Source organism: Neoarius graeffei, chromosome 7 (genome assembly GCF_027579695.1).
Source record: "Neoarius graeffei isolate fNeoGra1 chromosome 7, fNeoGra1.pri, whole genome shotgun sequence".
NCBI lineage: Eukaryota > Metazoa > Chordata > Actinopteri > Siluriformes > Ariidae > Neoarius > Neoarius graeffei.
The window spans coordinates 66,963,361-66,988,619 of NC_083575.1; the positions used below are offsets into that span (position 1 = coordinate 66,963,361).

The following is a 25,259-nucleotide window of genomic DNA, read 5'->3' on the forward strand; positions in this document are numbered from 1 at the left end:
GTGAGGCTTGTATCACTTTGTGTAACACCATGATACTTCCCCTGTTTCATTACTGTTCAGTTGTTTGGGATGGTTGTAGAAAAACTAATCGTGACTATTTGGAAAAACTTTAAAGGTATGCTGTCAGTATTACTGAGGGTTGCAAAATCCAACAGCATGAAATCAGTCACATTCTTAGTTGGCCGTTCTTAGAATCTCACAGGAAATATCAAATTTGCCTACAAATTTTCAAGTGCCTAAATGGCCTTGCACCTGCTTATCTTTGACATGACTTTCACTACTTGTGCAATTTCCACACATATAATATGCAAAATAAAGATCTTCTCCCCTGGCCCCTTGCTAAACCTGCTAAGTATCATAGTTCTTTTTGCTTAAATGGGGCTAAAGTGTGGAATAAACCTCCAAGTAGTCTGAGAAACGAAGCATCATTCCTTAAATTCAAGAAGAGTCTCAGACTTCATTTGTGTACGTAGTTAGTCTGGCCAATAGGCCTGTTATCTATTACATTGCACTTTTACACTAATTTGCACTTCTGGTTAGATGCCAACTGCATTTTGTTATTTAATGACTTGTTCAGTGACAATAAAGTTGACTCTAATCTAATCTAACCTGCATCTGCCGACTTCATAGCGCATAGCCTACCATCTTTTATTCTCCACTTTTCTACAGTGTTCAAAACATCTGGATATACAGCTGTCACTGAACAGAGAACAATATCTATCTTCACTTAAACAGCCAAATTGATATTGCTGAGTAGGGTTTCATAAATAAAAAACATCTACAAAAAAATGTGTTGTAAGAACAAACAAACTTCTAACTACTCTTGAGGACAGGAAAGTACTCTGTTACTCCTACATCTGCCTAAGAGGGGGTCTCCAGAGCCAGTAACTCACACACATCTTTGGACCAAGGTTATTTAACCAACAGGTTATTTAAGTTGACAACAACAAAAAAAGTGAACCAAACAGGGTGTTAACTGTCTATTTTGAACTAATGCACATGGAAACAACACTTTTCGGCTTTAACTGCACCTGCAGGTTGCTGTGTCATAAATTTATATATCTAAAGAGGACCATATTTCCACTGTTTCCTTCTGTTTGACAAATATCAGTGTTTGAACTAAACATTCTTTCTGAAATTTCTGGCTGTATTTTCAGTGGGTTTTAAATGTATACAGATCAAAACAGAGAAAGTCCTTGGTATTGTATAAGTAAATTATTGCACGAGACACACTGTGTCTAATAAAACAATTCATTATGTACTGTGTTTCCTGAGAATGTCAGTGTTGAGGTAAAATGTATGTTGAAAGTACTGTGATATACAAAAAAATGAGTGTGTGTATATATACATAGGTTCCTTGTGTCCTTTAACCCATAAATGTTCTGATTAGAGATATTTCATGTGGCAAAGATATGTAATGAAATCTAGACAGCATATTATACAGTGCTTTTCCTTTTTTTATTATTCTGACTTTGAAAAAGTTACACCTTAAATGCTGTATTCTGGCAATGCTGACATTGATAGCAAATAAGCACTCCAGCTTATAAAGTCTTTCACACTTTCTCTAACATAGTTCACTCTGGACAGAACCAGCATGTGCCATATCAATGGAAGCACAAAGTCCCAGCGCCATTTTTCATATCTACACCACACTGTATAGTATAGTGTAGTTGGAGCAATGTATCTGAGTTTTCATATTATATAGGCTAAAAATTTCTCCTTACCGAAAGAGGTTGAAAGAGGTTCTGAGTATTTCCACAGTGTAGACAGTATACTTATTTCAAAATAATTGTACCTTTCAGTCTAAATGGCACTCCTTCAAACAAGCGAGGCTCGTCCGTTCCAAAGGGTAATGTTCCTCTCTCTCTCTCTCTCTCTCTCTCTCTTTTTCACCTCCAGCAAGGATTTTACTCAGGGCTTTTTCCACCCGACATAATGCAGCCACACCCACACAGCCATGCGATTGTGTTCACAATCTTACCTGTCCAGGTGGGTTTTCTCACAAGCACCTGTAGAGACAGTTTGCATATTTAGTCTGTTCATTTTTCTGGTATGAATGTACAAAGTCATAATACTCATGATAAAATAATGATTGATCAGTATTCCTGAGCTTATGCAGCAAAAATTATCAAGTTACACTATAGCATGTTAGTGAGTCTGAACTTGTAATAATACTCCAGATAAGTTTTATTTTATTTTATTTAATAATCAATAAAAATCTCTGAGTGTGTAGCAAAAACTAAAGTTGTGAGATGAGATGGAGTGGAATAGCCAGTTTCCCAAAGTGAGAAATAAAAACACCCAATACATCCTGGATAAATACAGTAGCATCATAATATTTACTGTATATTCACACTCCGTCAGTGATAATAACAAACAAGAGCAAATTAATTGAAAATTCTGGTAGATTTTTTTTTGGTCACTGTCTATTTTAAATCCCCCATTATGCAAGAATTGGTATTTTTCACTCCTGGGCTCCAAACCCACCAAATACAGCACTGGTCCTCAGTGTGGTTTTAATTAGAGTGCAAAAGAAGCACTTAAATATTTTTAAGTCCATTCAGCATTTTTATATTTACCAATGATTTGAGCTGAAACACAGTGGACTCTCAGCTGGCTGTATAGGTTTGTGGATAATGAAAGTACAGGAAACTGAATTCTGGGCCTGTTGCCCATTTTCCCATCATCCCACAGAGAGTGTCCATATGCTACATTCAGCCCACCATGCCCCATCCTCAGTCACGGGTAAGAAAAAGATTCTGTCATATTTTACATAAGTAAGTTTTTAGTCATTTGGGAAAGAACATAAAACACTGACTATATGATTAAATTGCAGAAAGATCGCCTCACTTACATATGATCACATATAAAAGCCATGCAATGGTGCATTTCACCATGTTATATCCTAAAATTTTACATTTGAATCCAAGTAAACACATGATGTGTGAATATGTGGTTGAGAGAAATGAGAAAGATGAAGCCATAAAATGGACAAGTGAAAAATGCATAATCTCCCTCCATCCATCCATCCATCCATGATCTGTAGCCGCTTATCCTGTACAGGGTTGCAGGCAAGCTGGAGCCTATTCCAGCTGACTATGGGCGAGAGGCGGGGTACACCCTGGACAAGTCGCCAGGTCATCGCAGGGCTGACACATAGAGACACACAACCATTTACACTCACATTCACACCTACGGTCAATTTAGAGCCACCAGTTAACCTAACCTGCATGTCTTTGGACTGTGGGGGAAACCGGAGCACCCGGAGGAAACCCACGCAGACACGGGGAGAACATGCAAACTCCACACAGAAAGGCCCTCGTCAGCTGCTGGGCTCGAACCCAAGACCTTCTTGCTGTGAGGCGACAGCGCTAACCACTACACTACACCGTGCCACTTCCCCCCCTTATGTCAGACAATAATTGTAAACAAATTTGGATTTAGTTGCAAATCTTTTTTACTGATGTCTGAAATGTGACCTCTGGAAATCAAAAGAAAATGTATAATTTCTGTTTGTTTGTTTATTTGTTCTTTCCTGGGGCTATTTTAAACTGTGATTCCTGTCTTCAATAGCTCAAGTGTGGCCCAGAGGAGTTTAGATTACATGACGTTATTTATCCTGAAATAAACAGTGTACAATTGCAATATGCTTCAGGTTGTTCTCAAACAATTCTAATCCCGAAGTAGATTACTATTATCAGGGAGACATTTTGACTTGGGACAAAATTTGTATTCTCATAAATGAATTGACCAATCAGGTTTTAGATTACATCAGAAGTTAGATGTTGCTTCTTGGACAATGGACAATGTTCTCTGGACAATGTTCTCCTGGGAAACCTTGGATCCTGGCATTCATGTGGATGTGACATTGACTTGTACCATTTACTGAAACATTGTTGCAGACCAAGTAACACCCATTCATGGCAACAGTATTCCCCAATGGTAGTGGCTTCCTTCAGCAGGATAATGCACCCTGTCACACTGAAAACATTGTTCACAAATGGTTGAGGAACACGAGAAAGAGTTCAAGGTGTTGACTGCACCCCAAAATTCCTCAGATCTCAATCCAGTCGAGCATCTGTGGACAAACAACTCAGATCCATAGAGGCCCACCTCACAACTTACAGGACTTAATTGACCAAGACACCACAGCACACCTTCATAGGTTTTGTGCAATCCATGCCTCAATTGGTGTGTGTGAGACTGATCTGTGTGTGTGTGTGTGTGTGTGTGTGTGTGTGTGTGTGTGTGTGTGTGTGTACTACTGAGAATCAAATGTTCCCACAAGGATAATAAAATCTGATAACTTTGACCTTGTGGGGACATTTGGATGGTCCCCACAAGGAACTTCCTGTTGTGTGTGTGGGTTGTTTTTGTTTTTTTTTTAGCAAATTTTTTTTTAAAAAGCCAAAAAGTTTCCTTTTCATTACTGAGGTTAAGGTTCAGGTTAGGTTTAGGTGCAGGCACAGCATTAATTAACTGCAATAATAATTATTTCAATGGAAGGTCCTCACAAGTATAGTGAGACAAACGTGTGTGTGTGTGTGTGTGTGTGTGTGTGTGTGTGTGTGTGTGTGTGTGTGTGTGTGTGTGTGTGTGTGTACTACTGGGGACCAGATGTCCCCACAAGGATAGTAAAATCTGATAATTTCGAACTTGTGGAGGCATTTGGATGGTCCCCATAGGGAAATTGCTGCTGTGTGGGTTTTGTTGTTGTTGTTGTTTAACACAAATTAAAAATAAAAATGCCAAAAAGTTTCCTTTTCATTACTGAGGTTAGGGTTAGGTTTCGGTGCAGGCACAGCATGAATTAACTGCAGTAATAATTATGTCAATGGAAGGTTCTCAGAAGGATAGTGAGACAAATGTGTGTGTGTGTGTGTGTGTGTGTGTGTGTGTGTGTGTGTGTGTGTGTGTGTGTGTGTGTGTGTGTGTGTGTGTTACAAATACCTGCCCAGGGGGCTAAAGAACATACTAAAGGTACAATACTTGCACTCTTGAGGACGCTACCCTAGCAATAAAAAATGTACAGTAAAGTGGATTTTTATTATTATTATTATAGTGTACAAAGAATGGAGAAATTTTGCCCAACAAGGGTTGCTGCTGTCTCCATCTAGTGGCTCGCTAGAACCTAGAATGTAAAATAAATGGTCAGTGAAGTGCTGCGTCTCACAATCTTTGATTTCTATAATATTTGTCAGACCTAAAAGAAAGATCTGAAAAACTGCAACCATGATTTGATTTGAATATTAAAAAAGTGCAGTCGGATATTATGTACTGTAGATGATGTGATCCCCAAATTCGATTTTACATTGAGGAACATTATTCTTAAATCGTTGCGCTGTTTGCCTACACAGTCTTTCACAGAGCGGTGAACCCCTCTCCATCTTTACTTCTGAGAGACTCAGCCTCACTGGGATGCTCTTTTTATACCTAATTATGTTACTGACCTGTTGCCAATTCATTGTTTGTTTGTTGTTGTTGTTGTTGTTGTTGTTGTTGTTGTTTTAGCATTACACAACTTTTTCAGTCTTTTGCTGCTCCTGTCCCAAATTTATTGAAACATGTTGCAAGTATCAAATTCAGTGAGTAAATATTTTTCAAAAAACAATAAAACTTTCTCAGTTTCAACATTTGATATGTTGCCTTTGTAATATTTTCAATGAATTATTGGGTTTCCATGATTAACAAATCTCACATTCAATTTTTTTTATGATTTATGCTTTACGCAGCATCCCAACTTTTTTGGAATTGGGGTTGTAAATTAATTATATAGTTCATTTATTTTCATAAACTGATTTATGTTTACCAAGGATCTGGAGACTATCTTAGGAATACTGTGCACAAGGCAGGAATACATGCCAGACAGGATGCCAGTGCATCACAAGGCGCCACACACTTATTCTTTTTTGGGGGTTGGAGGGTGTGTGTGTGTGTGTGTGTGTGTGTGTGTGTGTGTGTGTGTGTGTGTGTGTGTGTGTGTGTGTGTGTGTGTAAACCAGTAAACCCTTGGAGGAATCTCAGACAGTCACAGGGAGAACATGCAAAACTTCACTGCACCACCATGTCGCCTGCAAGGCTGATGTGATTATATAAGAAAAGTCAAGAAACATTTGAAACATAGCTTATTTATTCTAGAGTTCCATTACCTCCAGGTTTAAAGTCATGAGAAATTTTAACACCTTACTCATGTCATTCATTAATCTTCAGTCATCATCACTGTCGATTCCGATCTGGGCTTGAGGCGAATCATATTTGGTTGACTTGGCCAGAATTGCAGCAGTAGGGTGGCCAGTTCCTTTCTGTGCACTCACACACACTCATGCACACAACATCTATGGATGATTGAGAGTAGCCAGTTAACCTAACTGCATGTCTTTGGACTGTGGAACCCACGCAGACACGGGGAGAACATGCAAACTCCACACAGAAAGGCCCCCGTTGGCCACTGGGCTTGAACCCAAAACCTTCTTGCTGTGAGGTGACAGTGCTAAACACTGCACCACCGTGCCACCCCCCATCTTTATTCTAGTCAGTGGTTCCAGAGCCTGTCCCAGGAACACTGGGTGTGAGGCAAGAATACACCCTGGTTGTAACCTCAGTACATCACAGGACACCATGCACACACATATTCCCACCTAATGGCAATTTAACATGTCTAATCCACCTTTTTTTTTTTTAATCTAATCAACCTAATTTTTAGAGGTGGGAAGAAACTGGAGAACCTGGTAGAAACCCACTCAGACACAAGAAGAGGAGCTGAGCTAGGATCTTACCAGGAACTCTGGAGATGTGAGGTGGCAGTGTTACCTACTGCACCTCCCTTCATACCTCACCACTTCCTAAACTTCCATCCATCCATCCATTATCTGTAGCTGCTTATCCTGTTCTACAGGGTCGCAGGCAAGCTGGAGCCTATCCCAGCTGACTATGGGCGAGAGACGGGGTACACCCTGGACAAGTCGCCAGGTTATCGCAGGGCTGACACACATAGAGACACACAACCATTCACACTCACATTCACACCTACAGTCAATTTAGAGCCACCAATTAGCCTAACCTGCATGTCTTTGGACTGTGGGGGAAACCAGAGCACCCGAAGGAAACCCACGCAGACACGGAGAGAACATGCAAACTCGACACAGAAAGGCCCTTGCCAGCCGTTGGGCTCGATCCCAGGACCTTCTTGCTGTGAGGCGACAGTGCTAACCACTACACCACCGTGCCGCCCATTTCCTAAATTTGTTAAACTTTTTGCCCTCTTAACAGGCTTGCGTTTTGCCTCAAGAAGAGCAGCATGCCAGTTCAGCTGTTTCACTTTTATTGCCAGATACAAGCTCTTCTGGTGCACTTTTCAACATTAAAAATCATCCTTTTACAAGTCTGTTCAACAGTGGCAGTACCAAGGATGGACAGAGATTGTGCAATTTACATTATCTAGCAGTGAAGTGCTTGGTAAATTGGCTGCAATGAATTGCTGTTGAGAGGGTTGGTGATGCAGTGCAGGCAGTTGTGTCACACAAAAGCTTTCCTAATCACAGTCCCTGAGACTCATTTCCTTCAGCTGATCCTCTTTTATCAGACAGACAGCCTCCATTCATCATCTGCCAAGAATAGCAATTGTAAATGTACTTCTTACCAGCTGTGACTTTTCTTGTAAAGAATCAAGAATGCATTAGTGACACAGTTAGACACATATACCGTGCAGAGATGTGTATTAACGAACAGCACAGTCACACATAGAACACATCATCATTGCGTATTTGATGTTTTTATATGAGATTAGAGACTTTCAAACACTGCTTTTGATATATTTCTTGGTATTGCTAATATAGACATGTAATTTCCTTGTATTCATGGTTAGCTAATAGAATGATCAACATGATCAAAGTATTTGCATTAAAAAAACTCTACTAAATATTATTACAACCAGCTATATTATAATTATAATATAACGACTAAATAATTATTGCAAATTGAAATCCTTTTCTCAGGCAAGAGCTGTAATCACATTCCACATTATGTAAATGCAGGAATAATAAGTAAGTCCATAATGAAGTCTTAATAAAGAATATGGTTAATGGAGTGTAGGAGTGACAGAGTGTCATATTTGCACAAATTCAGCGCCCGTTCAAACAAAAAGCAACATATTCCAATTCCTAGGCATGACTAATTACCAGAGAAAATCTAAGGTCCATACAGTATAACTGGGCAGAACACTAGGATTCTTTATGTATTTATATTACACGAGCTATTGGGTTTTGTTTTGTTTTAGCTTGCTAATTTTCCCTTCAGAGTGTTCAGATAATGAAATGGGTTTTAGAGAGAATTGTGCTTTTATACAGGAGACGGTAAGCATGTTAACACAGCCTCTAATTGTACTCTATATCCTCAAGGTTATCACAGGTCAGCTAATAGGAAATGAACTATGAAATGCTCCTTTATTTATGAGCCAATTAAGCTCCTCTGCCAGAATGGCATCATCCCGCTTCCTACTGAGCTCACAGACATATTGCTTCAGATTGCTTCAGTCTCACAGAATAAAGTACTGGGTTGATAAGGAGTGTGTGAAGTGGACACGCATTGTGCTTCTAGTCAGCAGTTCCATCAATCAGAGAGTTTGGACAGGTGGTCTAGCTAGTCTCAGAGAGGACACCCATTACGGTGACTGCCTGCAAGGCCAGCTTGGTGCTGGTGTGACTGGAGAGATTAGACAGGCTCTCCTTCAGGTTCAGAGCGTCCATCTGCTCCTTCAGCGTGCCTGAAAGAGAGAGAGAGAGAGAGAGAGACAAATGGCATCACAATCTCAAGCGAAATGGGATGTAAATGAGAGCTGGGATTTGAATGGGACTTCAGATATCATTTTAGATTCATGGACAGTCATTTACCAGAAATAAACCTATAATCTTTGTTTAAAAAGTAAAGATGATTACTTTAAGCTGAAGTTCTGTGCATCCAGTAATAGATGTTTTGCATTAAAAAATATGGCTTAACATACAACCCCAAATCAGAAAAAGTTGGGACAGTATGGAAAACGCAAATGCAAAAAGAAAGCAGTGATTTGTAAATTTATTTTGACTTGTATTTCATTGCAGACAGTATGAACCCAAGATATTTCATGTTTTGTCTGGTCAACTTCATTTCATTTGTTAATATACATCAATTCCTGCATTGCAGGCCTGCGACACATTCCAAAAAACATTTGGGATGGGGGCAATTTAGGGCTAGTAATGAGGTAAAGTAATTAAATAATGATGTGATTTGAAGCAGGTGATGTCAACAGGTGATTGTAATCATGATATTGTACAAACTCAGTATCTAGGAAAGGCCTAGTCTTTGAGGTGTAAAGATGAGCTGAGGATCTCCAGTTTGCCAACAAATGGATGATAAAAATATTGAAATGTTGAAAAACAATGTCCCTCAAAGAAAGACATGAAAGGATTTGGATATTTTACTCTATATGGTGCATAATATCATTAAACGATTGAAGGAATCTGGAGGAATTTGGGTGCATAAAGGGCAAGGGCACAAGCCTAAGCTGAACACCCCCAATCTTTGAGACCTCAGACAGCACTGCATTGAGAACCGGAAAACCTTTGTCAAGCACTACTATACGGAGTTACAGTTTTGAAATTTTACTGTTCAAAAAGGAAGCCTTATGTTAATTGTGTCCAGAAGCACCGTCAACTTCTCTGGGCTCGGAGGGACAGACCATCAAACAGTGTAAACGTGGTCAGATGAATCAGTATTCCAGGACTTTTCTGGAAGAAATAGATGCCATGTGCTTCAGACGAAAGACAAAATGGACCATCCAGACTGTTACCAGAAACAAGTCCAAAAATCAGGGTCTGTCATGGTATGGGGTTGTGTCAGTGCCCTTGGCAAAAGTAACATATACTTCTGTGATGGCAGCATTAATGAAGAAAAGTAGATTGAGGTTTTGGACCAACATATGCTGCCTTCAAGACATGTTTTCCAGGGATATTTCAACAATAATGCAAAACCACATTCTGTACATAGTACAAAGGCATGGCTGTGGAAGAAGAGGGTGTCTGTCCCTTCCGTTCCCAATATGTGGTGACTATTGAAACGAAAAATATGACAATGACGACCCTGTACTGTTGCACACCTTAAAGTGCATATCACGGGTAAATTCAGGAGCAACATCAATGTAATTCTCCTATTTTTTATTAAACTTTGGTCAAATATCTGTCACATTTTGCATTTTGTGCAATTTTTTTACCTTGCGCAATACCAGAAAAATTCAGCTGAATTCAAGCCATTTGAGGTGAATTGGTCCGCCTCTGAAAAAACTTGGCATTTGAATTTCCCGGCAAACATTGATTTTCGTGACGTCGCGTGCGGGACGCCTCCCTCTGAATCCTACGTCAGCGCTGGTTTGTTGTGATCTGGTGGTTTTCTGCAAATTTCTTCAACGTTATCATGTAATTATTAAAATGGTTAACAGATGTATCGTAGGAGGGTGTTGCAACACCAATCTTGATGGGATTAGTACTCATCGTTTTCCAAAAGACCGGACAATGAGAGAGAAATGGGAGCGCTTGGTCTACACAGGCTGTGCACTGAAACCATGCAAGCTCTCACAGCCTGCTGGCGCTTCCGCAGGTAACGTCACGAATCTGGCTCCAGACTCCCTTGGGATTTTTCCAGATGCGTTTTGTTATTTTATTTTTTTCTGCTATAGGCAGATGGCCTTGTGCAAAATTACCCTTCTGGATGAGTGTGTAAAGGGACATACTTGCATATAAAAAAAAAACGAAATTGGTCCAGGATATGCACTTTAAGACCTGTTTGCAGGAAGAATGGGACAAAAATCACACTTAAAACGCTTCATCACTTGGTGTCTTTAGTCCCTAAGCATATTTTAAGTCCTGTGAGAAAGAATGGCATCATCATAAAATAGTAAATGTTTTACCAACCCAACTTGTTTGAAATGTGTCACAATAATCTCATCTCATCTCATTATCTCTAGCCGCTTTATCCTGTTCTACAGGGTCGCAGGCAAGCTGGAGCCTATCCCAGCTGACTACGGGCGAAAGGCGGGGTACACCCTGGACAAGTCGCCAGGTCATCACAGGGCTGACACATAGACACAGACAACCATTCACACTCACATTCACACCTACGGTCAATTTAGAGTCACCAGTTAACCTAACCTGCATGTCTTTGGACTGTGGGGGAAACCGGAGCACCCGGAGGAAACCCACGCGGACACGGGGAGAACATGCAAACTCCGCACAGAAAGGCCCTCGCCGGCCACGGGGCTCGAACCCGGACCTTCTTGCTGTGAGGCGACAGCGCTAACCACTACACCACTGTGCCGCCCGTCATGATAATCAAATTTGAAATAAGTGTTTATTTGGGAAGGGAAAAAACAATAAAATGCATGAAGTAAAATATTAAATAATGTGCTGTTGTATTGTTTTGGGTCCAAAACAGGGCAAATATTATTTACAAATCATTGTTTTAGGTTGTAATTTCAATTTCAGCAAACCGTCCCCAACTTTTTCTGATTTAGGGTTGTGCATTCAGCAAAAGTTTGCATACTCCAAGTAAAATTTGAAGAAGACAAAAAAAAAATTAATTCATACCAACAAGGCACATGAATTTTTGTACATCAAGTCCAGACTACAAACATCTAAGACAACTTAATTTCATCTGACGATGTTAAGAGAGCTAACTAGCCCGAAGCAAACAGCTCACTCCCTGAAACTCTGAATCCCAAAATCCCCCTCAGCCTGATTTGCCACACAATTTTACACATTATTTATAGTGAGAGGACTTTTATGTTACTCACTAGAGTTGGCCAGACTGCAGATGAGCCCGAGTGTGCTAAATTTGACTTCCACTGCGCCTACAGGGTCGTCCAGCATCTTCTTCAGGGTGGATAGCAGATCAGCATGACTGAATGGCTCTTCCACCACCTCTGGGTAAACACACACACACACACACACACAAATGAAGAGGACAAGCATGGGTTATGAGAAGAAGACAATACATTTTCATAAGACTCTTTGCAACTAACAGTCATAACACACTGAACAGAACAAATCAATGTGTAAAATAAAAAACAGCCCATACTTGTAGTCATTCTATATTGTTACAAAATAGTAAATGCTGTATTACTATGTTAAAACTGTTCAAAATGGTTGAACCGTACCAATATCTATTGCAGAGGCGATAGCTAGAGCAACCAGCGCCTCATTCTGCATAATGACGTGTTCACTGGTTGCCATAGAGATGAGGTGTTGGACCCCATCTGCCTTGATGACAGCATGGATGACTTCCTGTCATTACAACAGGAACACCGAATCAATATTGTAGACATTACATGATATTATATTGGTGTTTCAGAACTCTGTGTATGAAACATTGGGATACACCTTTGTGTGGGTTATGTGTAACTATTTTTTGTTTTGCTTTATTTTATTTTTATATCAAGCCAATTTACGCTTACTAGTCTAGTACTTTTTTATCTGCAGCTAGCAATTTGTTAAACACACACACACAAACATTATATATATATATATATATATATATATATATATATATATATATATATATATATATATATATATATATATTACTGTGCAAAAGTCTGAGTCACCCTATTTTTTTCATACAAACTTTGTTATAGATTTCTATTTTATGACTTCTACATTATCGAGTCAGTACAAAAACATTTTAGAGTTCCAAACATTCATTTTCCAGAACAAAATTAAATGTTACAGAGCAAGAAACAACAACAATATTTGTATCTGAGCAGCAACAACATTTGTATCTAATACATGAGACCACTTCTCTCATTCTCATTATCTCTAGCTGCTTTATCCTGTTCTGCAGGGTCGCAGGCAAGCTGGAGCCTATCCCAGCTGACTACGGGCGAAAGGCGGGGTACACCCTGGACAAGTCGCCAGGTCATCACAGGGCTGACACATAGACACAGACAACCATTCACACTCACATTCACACCTACGGTCAATTTAGAGTCACCAGTTAACCTAACCTGCATGTCTTTGGACTGTGGAGGAAACTGGAGCACCCGGAGGAAACCCACACGGACATGGGGAGAACATGCAAACTCCTCACAGAAAGGCCCTCGCCGGCCACGGGGCTCGAACCCGGACCTTCTTGCTGTGAGGCGACAGCACTAACCAGTACACCACCGTGCCACCCCATGAGACCACTTTTCAGATTAAAAAAGAAAACATAATGAAAGCTACTGGATTTTGCTGCAAAATGAAGAAGCCAGTACAAAAACACTTTAGACTTCCAAACATTAGTTTTCCAGCACAAAATTAGATGTTACAGAAAAATGTTTGTATATCAGTAAAGAAAGCAGCATATTACATAACAGACCACTTTTAAGACAAAAACATAATGAAGGCTACTGGGTTTTGCTGCAACATTAAGAAGTGAGTGTGACAGTCAAAGTGTCCAGAAGAACTGTGGCTGGTTCTGTAAGATGCTCAGTAAAACCTACAGCTCATTTCCGCATAAAACTGCACTCATTGTACCTGAGACTAATATATATATATATATATATATATATATATATATATATATATATATATATATATATATATATATATTTTTTTTTTTTTTTTTTTTAAGTAAAGGGTCGTCTCATACCAAATACCGACTTTGTTTAATTTATTATGGCTTACTGCTGTTTATAGTTTTTTTTCATGTTGAAACATTTCATTATTTTTTAAGTAATTTTTGGTCGACAGCATTTCTTTACACATGCCTAAGATTCTGTTATTACTCTGTGTGTGTGTTTGTGTGTGTGCACATGTGAATGCACACATAAGTAACTCACCGGGGAGCGACTGTGTCTGATAAGTGCTGCTAAAAGTCGATTGGCCTCTCCTCTGACACCAGCATGGTCTTTTGCTTCACACCACTCAATAACCCGTGCCAGTAACATCTCATCCTTTCCCAAAACTGTAGCTGCCTCATCTAACACACACACACACACACACACACACACACACACAGAAGAAAGATAGAGATAAAGTATATGTGAGTGATTGATCGACTTGAGAGAGGTTTTCTCCTCCCACTGTATTGATCACCTTTGTAAAGTGCAATAGTTACTTGACTGTAACTAGTAATTTCCAAGACAAGAAGTCTCTGTGTCAGAGTCTATTCTACTGTCTGTTATTGTGCTTCTAGAGGCTGCGACAAGCCTGTGAAGGTAATAATATACTTTGAAACGAACCTAATGATAGTCTTTAGAATAACAATTTGAACACAAGTCTTGTCTCTAGGATAAGGAAGGATAATTTCCTTGCTTTTGTATGTACATTATTATGCATGGATGATTTTTTAACCATTTATGTGGCTTAAAGGTCAATAGCTTACATCTACTGACATTGTGACTCTTCACAACAAATACAGAAATTTGAGAACCAAAGTAAATTTGATAAAAGAAAAGAAAATACAAGTACTAAATGCCAAAGTCAGGTCACATTTCTGGATATTTGTATTCTACTTTTTTATTCACTTTTTTTTATTTTACCTGTTGTTTTAATAATTATTATATTAGATTTATATTATTATATTTTTATTATTAAATTGTTATATTATTATTATTATTATTATTATTATTATTATTATTATTATTTATATTATAATTTGAGATTATAATTTTCAAAGTCTTCATAAACGTTTAGTAATCGTCTATAATCAATCAGATTATAATCATATATAATCAATCAGAGCTGCTCAATCCTGCCCCTTTTCCTTAAAAGGCCCATGAGGCAGTCACATACTGCATTTGACTTACCTCAGAAATGGAATGTGGAATTCTATAATTTTGGACCTTCATGCATCAATCTTTTGTTAGCAACAAGCCTGCCAGGTAATTCTGAGTGATGTTTATTTACCGCCAAAAAACAGGAAACTATATAGTCAATGTTATATATATTTAACAAACTATTATGTCTGTATTTTAATTGATCTAAAGCAAATACAACCCTGTTTCCAAAAAAGTTACATTAAATTTTGTGAATGCCATTTAGCAGATGCTCTTATCCAGCACGACATACAACATACCCAGAGCAACCTAGGGAGCAGTTGGAGGTTAGATGCCTTGCTCAAGGGCACTTCAGCCATTCTTGCTGGTCTAGGCAATCGAACCAGCAACCTTTTGGTCCTAAAGCTGCTTCTTTAACCATTAAGCCATGGCTTCTCAAGTTGGGACGCTATATAAAACTTTATTTTTTTAAAACTATATTTCATTGAAAATAGTACAGACAACATATCAAAGGTTGAAACTGAGAAATTTTATTGTTCATTGAAAAATATGTGGTCATTTTGAGTTTCAAAAAATTTGGGACAGGGGCATGTTTACCACTGTGTTACATCACCTCTTCTTTTAACAACACTCTGTAAATAAATGTTTGAGAGCAAATGCTGTGATTTTGAAAGTGAAATGTCCCATTCTTGCCTAATATACAGTAGGATTCCAGATGCTCAACTGTTCGGGTCTCTTTTGACATATTTGTCATTACATAATGTGCCAAATGTTTTAAATGGGAGGCAGGCCAGTTTCGCACCTGGACTCTTTTACTACAGAGCCATGCAGTTGTAATACCTGCAGAATGCAGTTTGGCATTGTCTTGCTGAAATAAGCAAGCCCTTCTTAGAAAAAGACACCATCTGGATGGCAGCATATGTTGCTCCAAAACCTGTATATATCATTCTGCATTAATGGTGCATTCCCAGATGTGCGAGCTACCCATGTCATGTGCACTAATGCCAGGTGCACCCATTTTTTTCATGGTTAACACCAGTGACTTCTAAGCAATTAGAAAATTAAATCAACTTTTTAGTTTGGGTGTACACTGCTATTTGTATTCACTTGGTGTCCTGACCTTGGCCATCCACCATCATACGCAGAGTCCCCAGCAGCTTGAACTGGACGGGAGGCATGTCGGAGCGCAGCAGAGTCCTGATCCTCTGAATCACTCCATCCTCCAGCATACGTACTTTATTAGATGCTACAACAGCATGAGAAAAAGTGCATCTTTAAGCCTGCGGTCAGGTCTTAGGGTAAGTGAGATTAGATTGAGAAAAGTGCTGTTTGAAAATCAGCTAGTAGTAAAACAGCAGGAAAACAGCCCAAAACAGAAGGATTATGAAATGGTAAAGTAGAATTTTGTCTATGCAGCAAAACAGTATTAAAAATCAATCACTTATGACCTGTATAAATTCACTGCTTCTGAGTTGTTCATTTGTATCTAGCTGGACAGAAAGAAATATAAATGTGGCTTGGTAGTAAATTGTTCGATACCTGGTATAGCAAGATTTCGGAGTGCACTAAGGCCTGCATGCTGCACTGAAACATCTCCCTCATCTACATGATGCTCCAGTAGATCCAGGATATATGGAACAACCCCCAGTTCCATCATCTTTATACAATTACTATCTGAAAGATAAAGCAGCAAGAGTAGAGACTGAATGGAGACATCTTGCCGCTGAAATTGTGACATGTACACCACAAGCGTTCTACAGGGATGGGATGCGATGGAGGTCCGTGGCAGCATCACGTTCATGTAATGAAAATTTTTCTTAAGAACACTCTATCTACACTGCATAAAAATGTACATGAGGATTGAAAGAAATCGCCTAGCCTGCCCAACAACTGAAAAAATATGACATCACTTTGTGTCCATGAGTGATTTCCAGTTCAGAACAGAGACCACATCTGACTTAATGTTACATTTGCATTGCAGAAATGTCATTGCAGATGGAAATAGGTAGTAGACTTTGTAACACATGACCCCCTCAAATAATAGCTGTAAGACATTTTCAGCATAACCTACTACAGAAGTTATGAGACAAGCTTATGTATCACCAAGCTACCAAGATAGCAAACTAGTCAAATCTAAGCTAGCACGTTAAAATAACTAATGCTAGCTCGAATTGTGAATTAGGATTAAAATGTTGTGAAATAGTATGAATCTACATACAGTACAAAATTCACAGAAACCTCGGTTTGCTCACCATTCCTGGCGAAGTTGGCAACTGCCAGTGCTCCAGACAGTTGAAGTTGGGTGTTAGAGGACTGTAGCCAGGACAAAACATCCTGGTACACACCCCCTGTTCCCTCTCCAAAACATTTCTGCATGGATTCATCTAGAAGATGGATTAAAAAAATTAAAAGTAGATATTACAATATTTGTTTCATTATTACTTCAGCATATAACATGGCATTATTATCATGGTTTGCTGCTATGCATTTGACAGAGTCATATTAATTACCAATAACTTTTATTTTACAGATAAACAAGACATAGATGTCATTCATTGTAATGAACATACACAATGTAACGCTTACTTAGAAATAAAGGATTTGGATATTGATGGTAAAATTATGGAATGCATATATTGCATGTTTACTTTTTAGTAAACTAGTAACTGTTAGTAAAATAGGTAATTTAGGGCAAGTCCCAGGCCCAGTGTGTCTGTGATACTGATTCAGTTTCTGTATTTAAAAACAAAAAAAAAAAGCACTTTTAGGTCAAACTTACCCCCCAGTAGCAGTGTCACTATGAGGTTGGATGCTATTTTTATACTACATAGGTCATGAGGGTCGGAGTCGCCCTGCAATCCTTGAATCATTTCAGAGAGAGCTTCAGGCACCCTGCCCTCTACAAACTGGAGCTTCATTGCATCTGAGGCACAAGCACAAACATATAGTGAACTGCCATAATGTGGGACACTGCTGAATGTGGGACACCTATTATTATTTATTATTATGTTTCCTATGGATGAATTAGGTTAAAATGTTAAAATGTCCCACATTAGGCTAATTCACCTTCACACAAACACATTTGCAGTCGTACCGCCCGAGTATGATGATGATGATTATACACTTTATGTGCACTACACACACATACATGCACATATATATATAGTTTCTTCTCTTGAACTGTGAGTCTGGCTCACCGCTCTCCCCCAGTGATCCCAGCACCTCCAGGACAAGATGGCGGCGTTCTGCATCTGGCGCACGCTTCAGCTGGGAAGTCAGAACATCTGCCAGCCCCACTTCTGCCAAAGCTTCTCTTGCTGCGTCTGAACAGAATCAACTACCATGAGCTCTACCTTTCATCATATGTATTTTGTCAATCCATTTATAGAACATCATGTGAACAAAAAAGTTATATTTATATATATATATATATATATATATATATATATATATATATATATATATATATATATATACAGTGGTGCTTGAAAGTTTGTGAACCCTTTAGAATTTTCTATATTTCTGCATAAATATGACCTAAAACATCATCAGATTTTCACACAAGTCCTAAAAGTAGATAAAGAGAACCCAGTTAAGCAAATGAGACAAAAATATTATACTTGGTCATTTATTTATTGATGAAAATGATCCAATATTACATATCTGTGAGTGGCAAAAGTATGTGAACCTCTAGGATTAGCAGTTAATTTGAAGGTGAAATTAGAGTCAGGTGTTTTCAATCAGTGGGATGACAATCAGATGTGAGTGGGCACCCTGTTTTATTTAAAGAACAGGGATCTATCAAAGTCTGATCTTCACAACACATGTTTGTGGAAGTGTATCATGGCACGAACAAAGGAGATTTCTGAGGAGCTCAGAAAAAGCGTTGTTGATGCTCATCAGGCTGGAAAAGGTTACAAAACCATCTCTAAAGAGTTTGGACTCCACCAATCCACAGTCAGACAGATTGTGTACAAATGGAGGAAATTCAAGACCATCGTTACCCTCCCCAGGAGTGGTCGACCAACGAAGATTATTCCAAGAGCAAGGCATGCAATAGTTGGCAAAGTCGCAAAGGACCCCAGTGCAACTTCTAAGCAACTGAAGGCCTCTCTCACATTGGCTAATGTTAATGTTCATGAGTCCACCATCAGGAGAACACTAAACAACAATGGTGTGCATGGCAGGGTTGCAAGGAGAAAGCCACTGCTCTCCAAAAAGAACATTGCTGCTCGTCTTCAGTTTGCTAAAACTCACCTGGACAAGCCAGAAGGCTATTGGAAAAATGTTTTGTGGATGGATGAGACCAAAATAGAACTTTTTGGTTTAAATGAGAAGCATTATGTTTGGAGAAAGGAAAACACTGCATTCCAGCATAAGAACCTTATCCCATCTGTGAAACATGGTGGTGGTAGTATCATGGTTTGGGCCTGTTTTGCTACATCTGGGCCAGGACGGCTTGCCATCATTGATGGAACAATGAATTCTGAATTATACCAGCAAATTCTAAAGGAAAATGTCAGGACATCTGTCCATGAACTGAATCTCAAGACAAGGTGGGTCATGCAGCAAGACAATGACCCTAAGCACACAAGTCATTCTACCAAAGAATGGTTAAAGAAGAATAAAGTTAATGTTTTGGAATGACCAAGTCAAAGTCCTGACCTTAATCCAATGGAAATGTTGTGGAAGGACCTGAAGCGAGCAGTTCATGTGAGGAAACCCACCAACATCCCAGAGTTGAAGCTGTTCTGTACGGAGGAATGGGCTAAAATTCCTCCAAGCCAGTGTGCAGGACTGATCAACAGTTACTGCAAACATTTAGTTGCAGTTATTGCTGCACAAGGGGGTCACACCAGATACTGAAAGCAAAGGTTCACATACTTTTGCCACTCACAGATATGTAATATTGGATCATTTTCCTCAATAAATAAATGACCAAGTATAATATTTTTGTCTCATTTGTTTAACTGGGTTCTCTTTATCTACTTTTAGGACTTATGTGAAAATCTGATGCCGTTTTAGGTCCTATTTATGTAGAAATATAGAAAATTCTAAAGGGTTCACAAACTTTCAAGCACCACTGTATATATATATATATATATATATATATATATATATATATATATATATGAATGAGTATAGAGCAAGACCATGTTGGTTAACTGAGAGCAGTGCATCTGCTGTCTTTCTCACCCATATCAGCAAGATTACACAGGGCCAGAAGGCAGACGTTGACAAGTGGATCATTCTCTGGGTACTGGTGCATAATGGCCACCAGCCTAGGGATAACACCACAATTCACCAACTGAGTTTGTTGCACCGCTGAGGATGGGATACAGAGACAGAACAGAAAGAGAACAAAATGTTAGACAGATCAATAGGGAAGATAGTGGGAGGTGATAAATAAAACAAAAGAAATCAAGTACAGGAATGACAAGCTATAACAAATGACATTTGCAATGTAAGTTGTGTTGGGTATTTGTTTGTCTGCAATGAATGCTTGTCTTTGTCTATTCCTGAACAAAAGGCTGTTGGCTCAGGAACAGCTGTACTCACTGTTGTCAAAGCAGATGCGTCCGATGGCACGGCCGGTGTGCAGCAGCAGCTCCTGGTCTGGGCTGTTCAGTAAAGGCACCAGAGCAGTCACCAGGCCTGCCTGGATACATCTATCTCTTACAGCAGCTAAAATACCAAAACACACATCAAAATGAGTCATTAGAAAAGACTAAGAACAAATAGAGCCACAAATGAAAGCCATTATATTTATTTAGACATTGCAAGGACTGCGGCGGCATGGTGGTGTAGTGGTTAGCACTGTCGCCTCACAGCAAGAAGGTCCTGGGTTCAAGCCCAGCAGCTGGCGAAGGCCTTTCTGTGTTGAGTTTGCATATCCCCATGTCTGCGTGGGTTTGCTCCGGTTTCCCCCACAGTCCAAAGACATGCAGGTTAGGCTAATTGGTGGCTCTAAATTGACTGTAGGTGTGAGTGGTTGTTTGTCTATGTGTCAGCCCTGCGATAACCCAGCAACTTTTCCAGGGTGTACCCCGCCTCTCACCCATAGTCAGCTGGGATAGGCTCCAGCTTGCCTGCGACCCTGTAGAACAGGATAAGCGGCTACAGATAATGGTTGGATGGATGCAAGAACTGAGTTTTCCAAAAGGATCGCAGCACAAAGATCATTGTCAAATGGTACAGTGTGCAGCACAATGAATGCTCTCTCTCCTAGTTAAGATGCTCTTAGCATTAAAAAGCTTTTGGGAAACTCACCCCTGATCTCTAGATATCAAAGATTTTGAGATGTTTGTGACAGATGAGGTTTTGTCTCCTTTGCTATTCAACCAAGAGAATTGAGCTTCCAACTTCTTGAATTTACTGCTTATGTTCAATGTTTTGAATTTTAGCAAAACAACATCCTAGTTCCTTCGTTGCAGTTTCAATGTGGCGTCACAGGACCTCAATTGACATTCTACCGTTCTAAAATTATAAATTGTTTCTTCACCTCATATTAGATGACAACAGATGCATATTCAATAATGCTTATGCTGTATGTCTGTATGTATGTACGTATGTACAGTATGTATATCCCCCAAGCTCTGGATTATGCTTGGCACGGTCGTGCAGTGGTTAGCACTGCCACCTCACAGAAAGAGGGTTCTGGGTTTGAATCTCATGTTTGACTGGGGCCTTTATGCGTGAAGTTTGCATGTTCTCCCCGTGCCTGCATGGGTTTCCTCCAGGTGCTCCGGTTTCTTCTGACAGTACAAAGACATGTGGCTCAGGTCAGCTGGTGACTCTAAATTGCCCGTAGGTATGAATGTGAGTGAAAATGGTCGCTTGTCTCTGTGTTAGCCCTGTGACAGATTAGTGACCTTCCCAGGGTGAACCCTGCCTCTTGAAGTCAAATGGGATTGGCTCCAGCTTCCCCCGTGACCCTGATGGATAATATAATGGATGGATGGATCGATGGATGGATGGTACAGATAATGGATGGATGGATTATGCTGTCTTGGACAATAACCCAAAGATGAAAATGTATTATTAATAATGATGAATGTTGTTTCTGTTACCTTCTCTGGCCATTTCGGCCACCAACAGCGTCACCTGTGATGTGAGCGAGCCTTTCTGTCTCAGAGCCTGGGCCAGCGTGGGCAGTATTCCACTGGAGGCTATCTGCTCTGCAGCACCGATTTCTAGGGAGAAAGCAGAGTATTTTGTGTGTGTGCATAAGGTTGGCATAAATAATTTAACACATGGTTTTCCAGATGGCTGTGTGTTCTAGGTGTGTACTTGCAAAGGCTGAAGGACAGCCTTGTAAGTAGGCTTCAGTGCTCAGAGTATCCTCTCTTACGCTATAAAATCAATAACGTTCCTTTCTCTAAATTTCATGTGCTTACCCCATCTCTTTCATCTGTTCTAGTCCTTGCTTCACACGGCTGCCCTGATTCCTAATTCTGGTCGTAGCTTCTCAGCAGGATATGGTCAGACTGTTGAATGATGGGAAAATTTCCTCAACCATACCGTACATTGAGGGGAATCTTTCATTAGAGTGGGTGTCCCAACTAAAATACTCCATCCAGTCAAGGAGGCAGGTCACACTGTCAGATCAGGCTGTGCTGCCATAGCAACATCTACATTGTGTTCTTTGGGGGAGTCTGGTTTTTCCATTTTTAGATGCATTTGCCAACTAAAATTACGAAGAGTCTGACAGGCAGTAACAACAAATTAATTTTCACCAGAGAAGAGTCGAAGGAGAAGAGGAGGGAGCAAGCAGAGTTTACAAGTGAGATTATGCTCTCTAATTTTTTCTTCTCTGTCTTTTTCTTATTCTTATTTCTGACGGTTTTTCATCTGTTTTTCAGTCAATAAATCCTGTCTTTTCTTCTAATTTGTGTCTATGTTAGTGTGTAAAAGAATAAGAAAAAACATTTTTCACTTTCTCTTGGATCTCTTTTCCTACAGTACTTAATCTCTCTCTCTCTCTCTCTCTCTCTCTCTATCTATCTATCTATCTATCTATCTATCTATCTATCTATCTGACATGTACAAGTGGATTGTATGTAGTTGGCCCTTTGCTACCTACAGTAGTGGATTCCATTTATTCAAATCACACATTAGCTAATGAGAGCATTAGAATATAGCAGGTGTGCTGCTAAGTAGTGTGCACAAAAAACATATAATTACTTGTTATTACAATAAAACAATGCTGTTATTGGTGTTGTTGTGGATGGATGGATCATGGATGGATGGACGGATGGATGGACGGATGGATGGACGGATGGATGGATGGATGGATGGATGGACAGCAAGGATTACGATGTGTAAATAGATTCATGGTGGTATAGATAATGCTTGGATATATGGATAAATGAATGGACAGGTACAGTAGATGGATGATTGGATGGATTTATGGTTGAATGGATGGATGTATAGACGGATATGAATATGTAGACTCACTCTTCTCCAATAAGACATTCAATAGGATGTCCACATGAGGCTTCAGTTCCTCCTCTACAAGTTCAGTGCTCACACTGATGGCATTCAGAGCCTCAGCCAGAGCATCTGAAACATGAACACAATACCAGAAAGGAAACCATTCAGTTATACTGGGGCAAAGACTTGTCTACAGACCATTAATGGAATTTATTTTACTTATTTTATTTGGACACAGCATCAGAATTATTCTTCAGTTGAGACGTTCACAGGTGTATAGAATTACTGTTACACACACATCTTACATAAATTAATATTTTGAGGATGAAGGAACTGAGGCACATCTGGAATCTATTTTTATTTCACCACAGGCAATGAGTTTCAGTTAAATGTTACATAAGCTACTGCCTAGTTAAGTCCTTTTTTATGTAGGACCTTTTGTCATGCAGAACACAAGAGTATCTGTGTGGCAGGATTTATGTGTATGACTGTGTATTTTCACTTACATGGTTCATTCAAGCAAGAAATGGAAGAAGTGAATTAATAAGCCGATTGTTCTGTTCTTCTGTATGCAATGCACTGCAATGCATTTCCAATCCTCTGCCTTTCATTTGTTATTGATATTAATCAATGCACTTTTTCTATTTCCAGAGAGCACTAAAATGGAGACAGAATCAAATGGAAGAAAGAGATGGAGAGCCTTATATGCTCAGGTTTGTTTTTTTTTTTTTTTTTTGTTTTTCCTGAAACCAAACCCAGCATATACGGTAATACAGACAGAGCTGAGAAAAGAGAGAGAGAATATCTGCAAGAGAGAGAGTAATCACCTTGATAATCCCTGTTAAGAAGAATAAAAATAGAAATACAGAGTGCTGGGCTATTTCAATCCAGCCAAATTATAGCCGCAGACTCTTAGTATAAATATATAGATATCAAGCCGCCATGGTTAGACCCAAACACAGATCAGACAACTATGAGAATCTGGTGAAATGAGAACCTTAGGGAAATAAAACCTGAGTGGCAGAGATTCCCTGGGGTTCTCATTAGCTCAGGCAGCTTGCATGGCAACATGAAACACCTTAAACAGTCACACAGAGGCTAAGTCCCAATTCGCTCTGGGGCGTGGTGCTCGGGACTTCATCACGTCCACTTGTAGAGCTCATCACATTTCAGAGCTTAAATATGGTCAGGTGAGGCAGGAGGTAAATCCAAGCATCTGTGGGATGTAGCTATCCTTTCTCATAACACAAAGCATCATATCGCCATCGGGCGGCACATAAGCTCTTAATGATATCAGGACTGACTGACATAAAACTGAGGAGTTTTCGGTACTTACCCATATCTGCCATGGTTTCTGGTTGCCTGGTTGTTCCTCGGTGTCTCCCTGTCTCTATCCCTGCTTGTAGTCGCAGTTCCGTGTGGATTGTGTGTGTGTTTGTGTGTGTGACGACAGAAACACCCCTCCTTCAGGCAGGACAGCAGACTCCAGCCTCAAGAATGTCTTGAGTCAGCACCCGGCTTTGGACACACTCGCTGGTCTGTTCCATTGATGAATAAATGTGCATTCTTACATCATGTCACACACTCTTTGCCTTTAATCTCTCCACCTTTCCATGCTTTTATACCATTTTTATTCACCATCCCTCTTCCACACCAACACACACTCTCTCTCACTCTTTGGCAATCCCTCCCCCTCCACTCTCGTCGTCTTATTCGAAGACAGGCTCTCCCACCCTCTCATGCTCCTCATGATACGCTCTAAATCCTAAAGCTGCATAAAGCTCATCAGTTGACAATTAGCCTGCGGGTGACGCTGGATCTGATACACAGCCTTTACAGACTCAGCAGTGATCCTCATCACTGATTCATTTCCCTGCATTTTTTTCTCGATTACAAAACAGCAGCAGTTAAAGCAACATTAGGTAGAAAATTTTACCTTAAAATATCAACTTCAAAATCATTTTCATGGTACAATGACTTGTAATAGGGAGAATGGCTTGTTTTCCAGCTCAACTCCATGCCTGATTTGCTGGTTACAGCACTG

General features: G+C 39.6%; 1 protein-coding gene across 1 annotated transcript; it reads right to left on the reverse strand.

The window, feature by feature from the left end:
* Positions 1–8,633: 8,633 nt before the first annotated feature.
* si:dkey-191g9.5 (rap1 GTPase-GDP dissociation stimulator 1) lies at positions 8,634–24,564 on the reverse strand. Its single transcript, XM_060924822.1, has 14 exons — positions 24,552–24,564; positions 23,240–23,344; positions 21,853–21,975; positions 20,342–20,467; positions 19,979–20,107; positions 17,980–18,105; positions 17,562–17,705; positions 17,035–17,166; positions 16,322–16,456; positions 15,903–16,028; positions 13,844–13,983; positions 12,182–12,308; positions 11,819–11,947; positions 8,634–8,761 (listed from the first exon to the last, which is right to left on the reverse strand). The coding sequence occupies exons 1-14, from the start codon at positions 24,562–24,564 to the stop codon at positions 8,634–8,636; spliced, it is 1,683 nt and encodes a 560-aa protein (XP_060780805.1).
* Between the last annotated feature and the right edge of the window lie 695 nt (positions 24,565–25,259).

Coding starts and splice junctions, on each gene's coding strand:
- si:dkey-191g9.5 (XM_060924822.1), bottom strand. Junction 17,167..17,561: donor AGTGACACTGCTACTGGGGG/GTAAGTTTGACC, acceptor TCCATCTTCTAG/ATGAATCCATGCAGAAATGT. Junction 12,309..13,843: donor TCAGACACAGTCGCTCCCCG/GTGAGTTACTTA, acceptor TTGTAATGACAG/GAAGTCATCCATGCTGTCAT.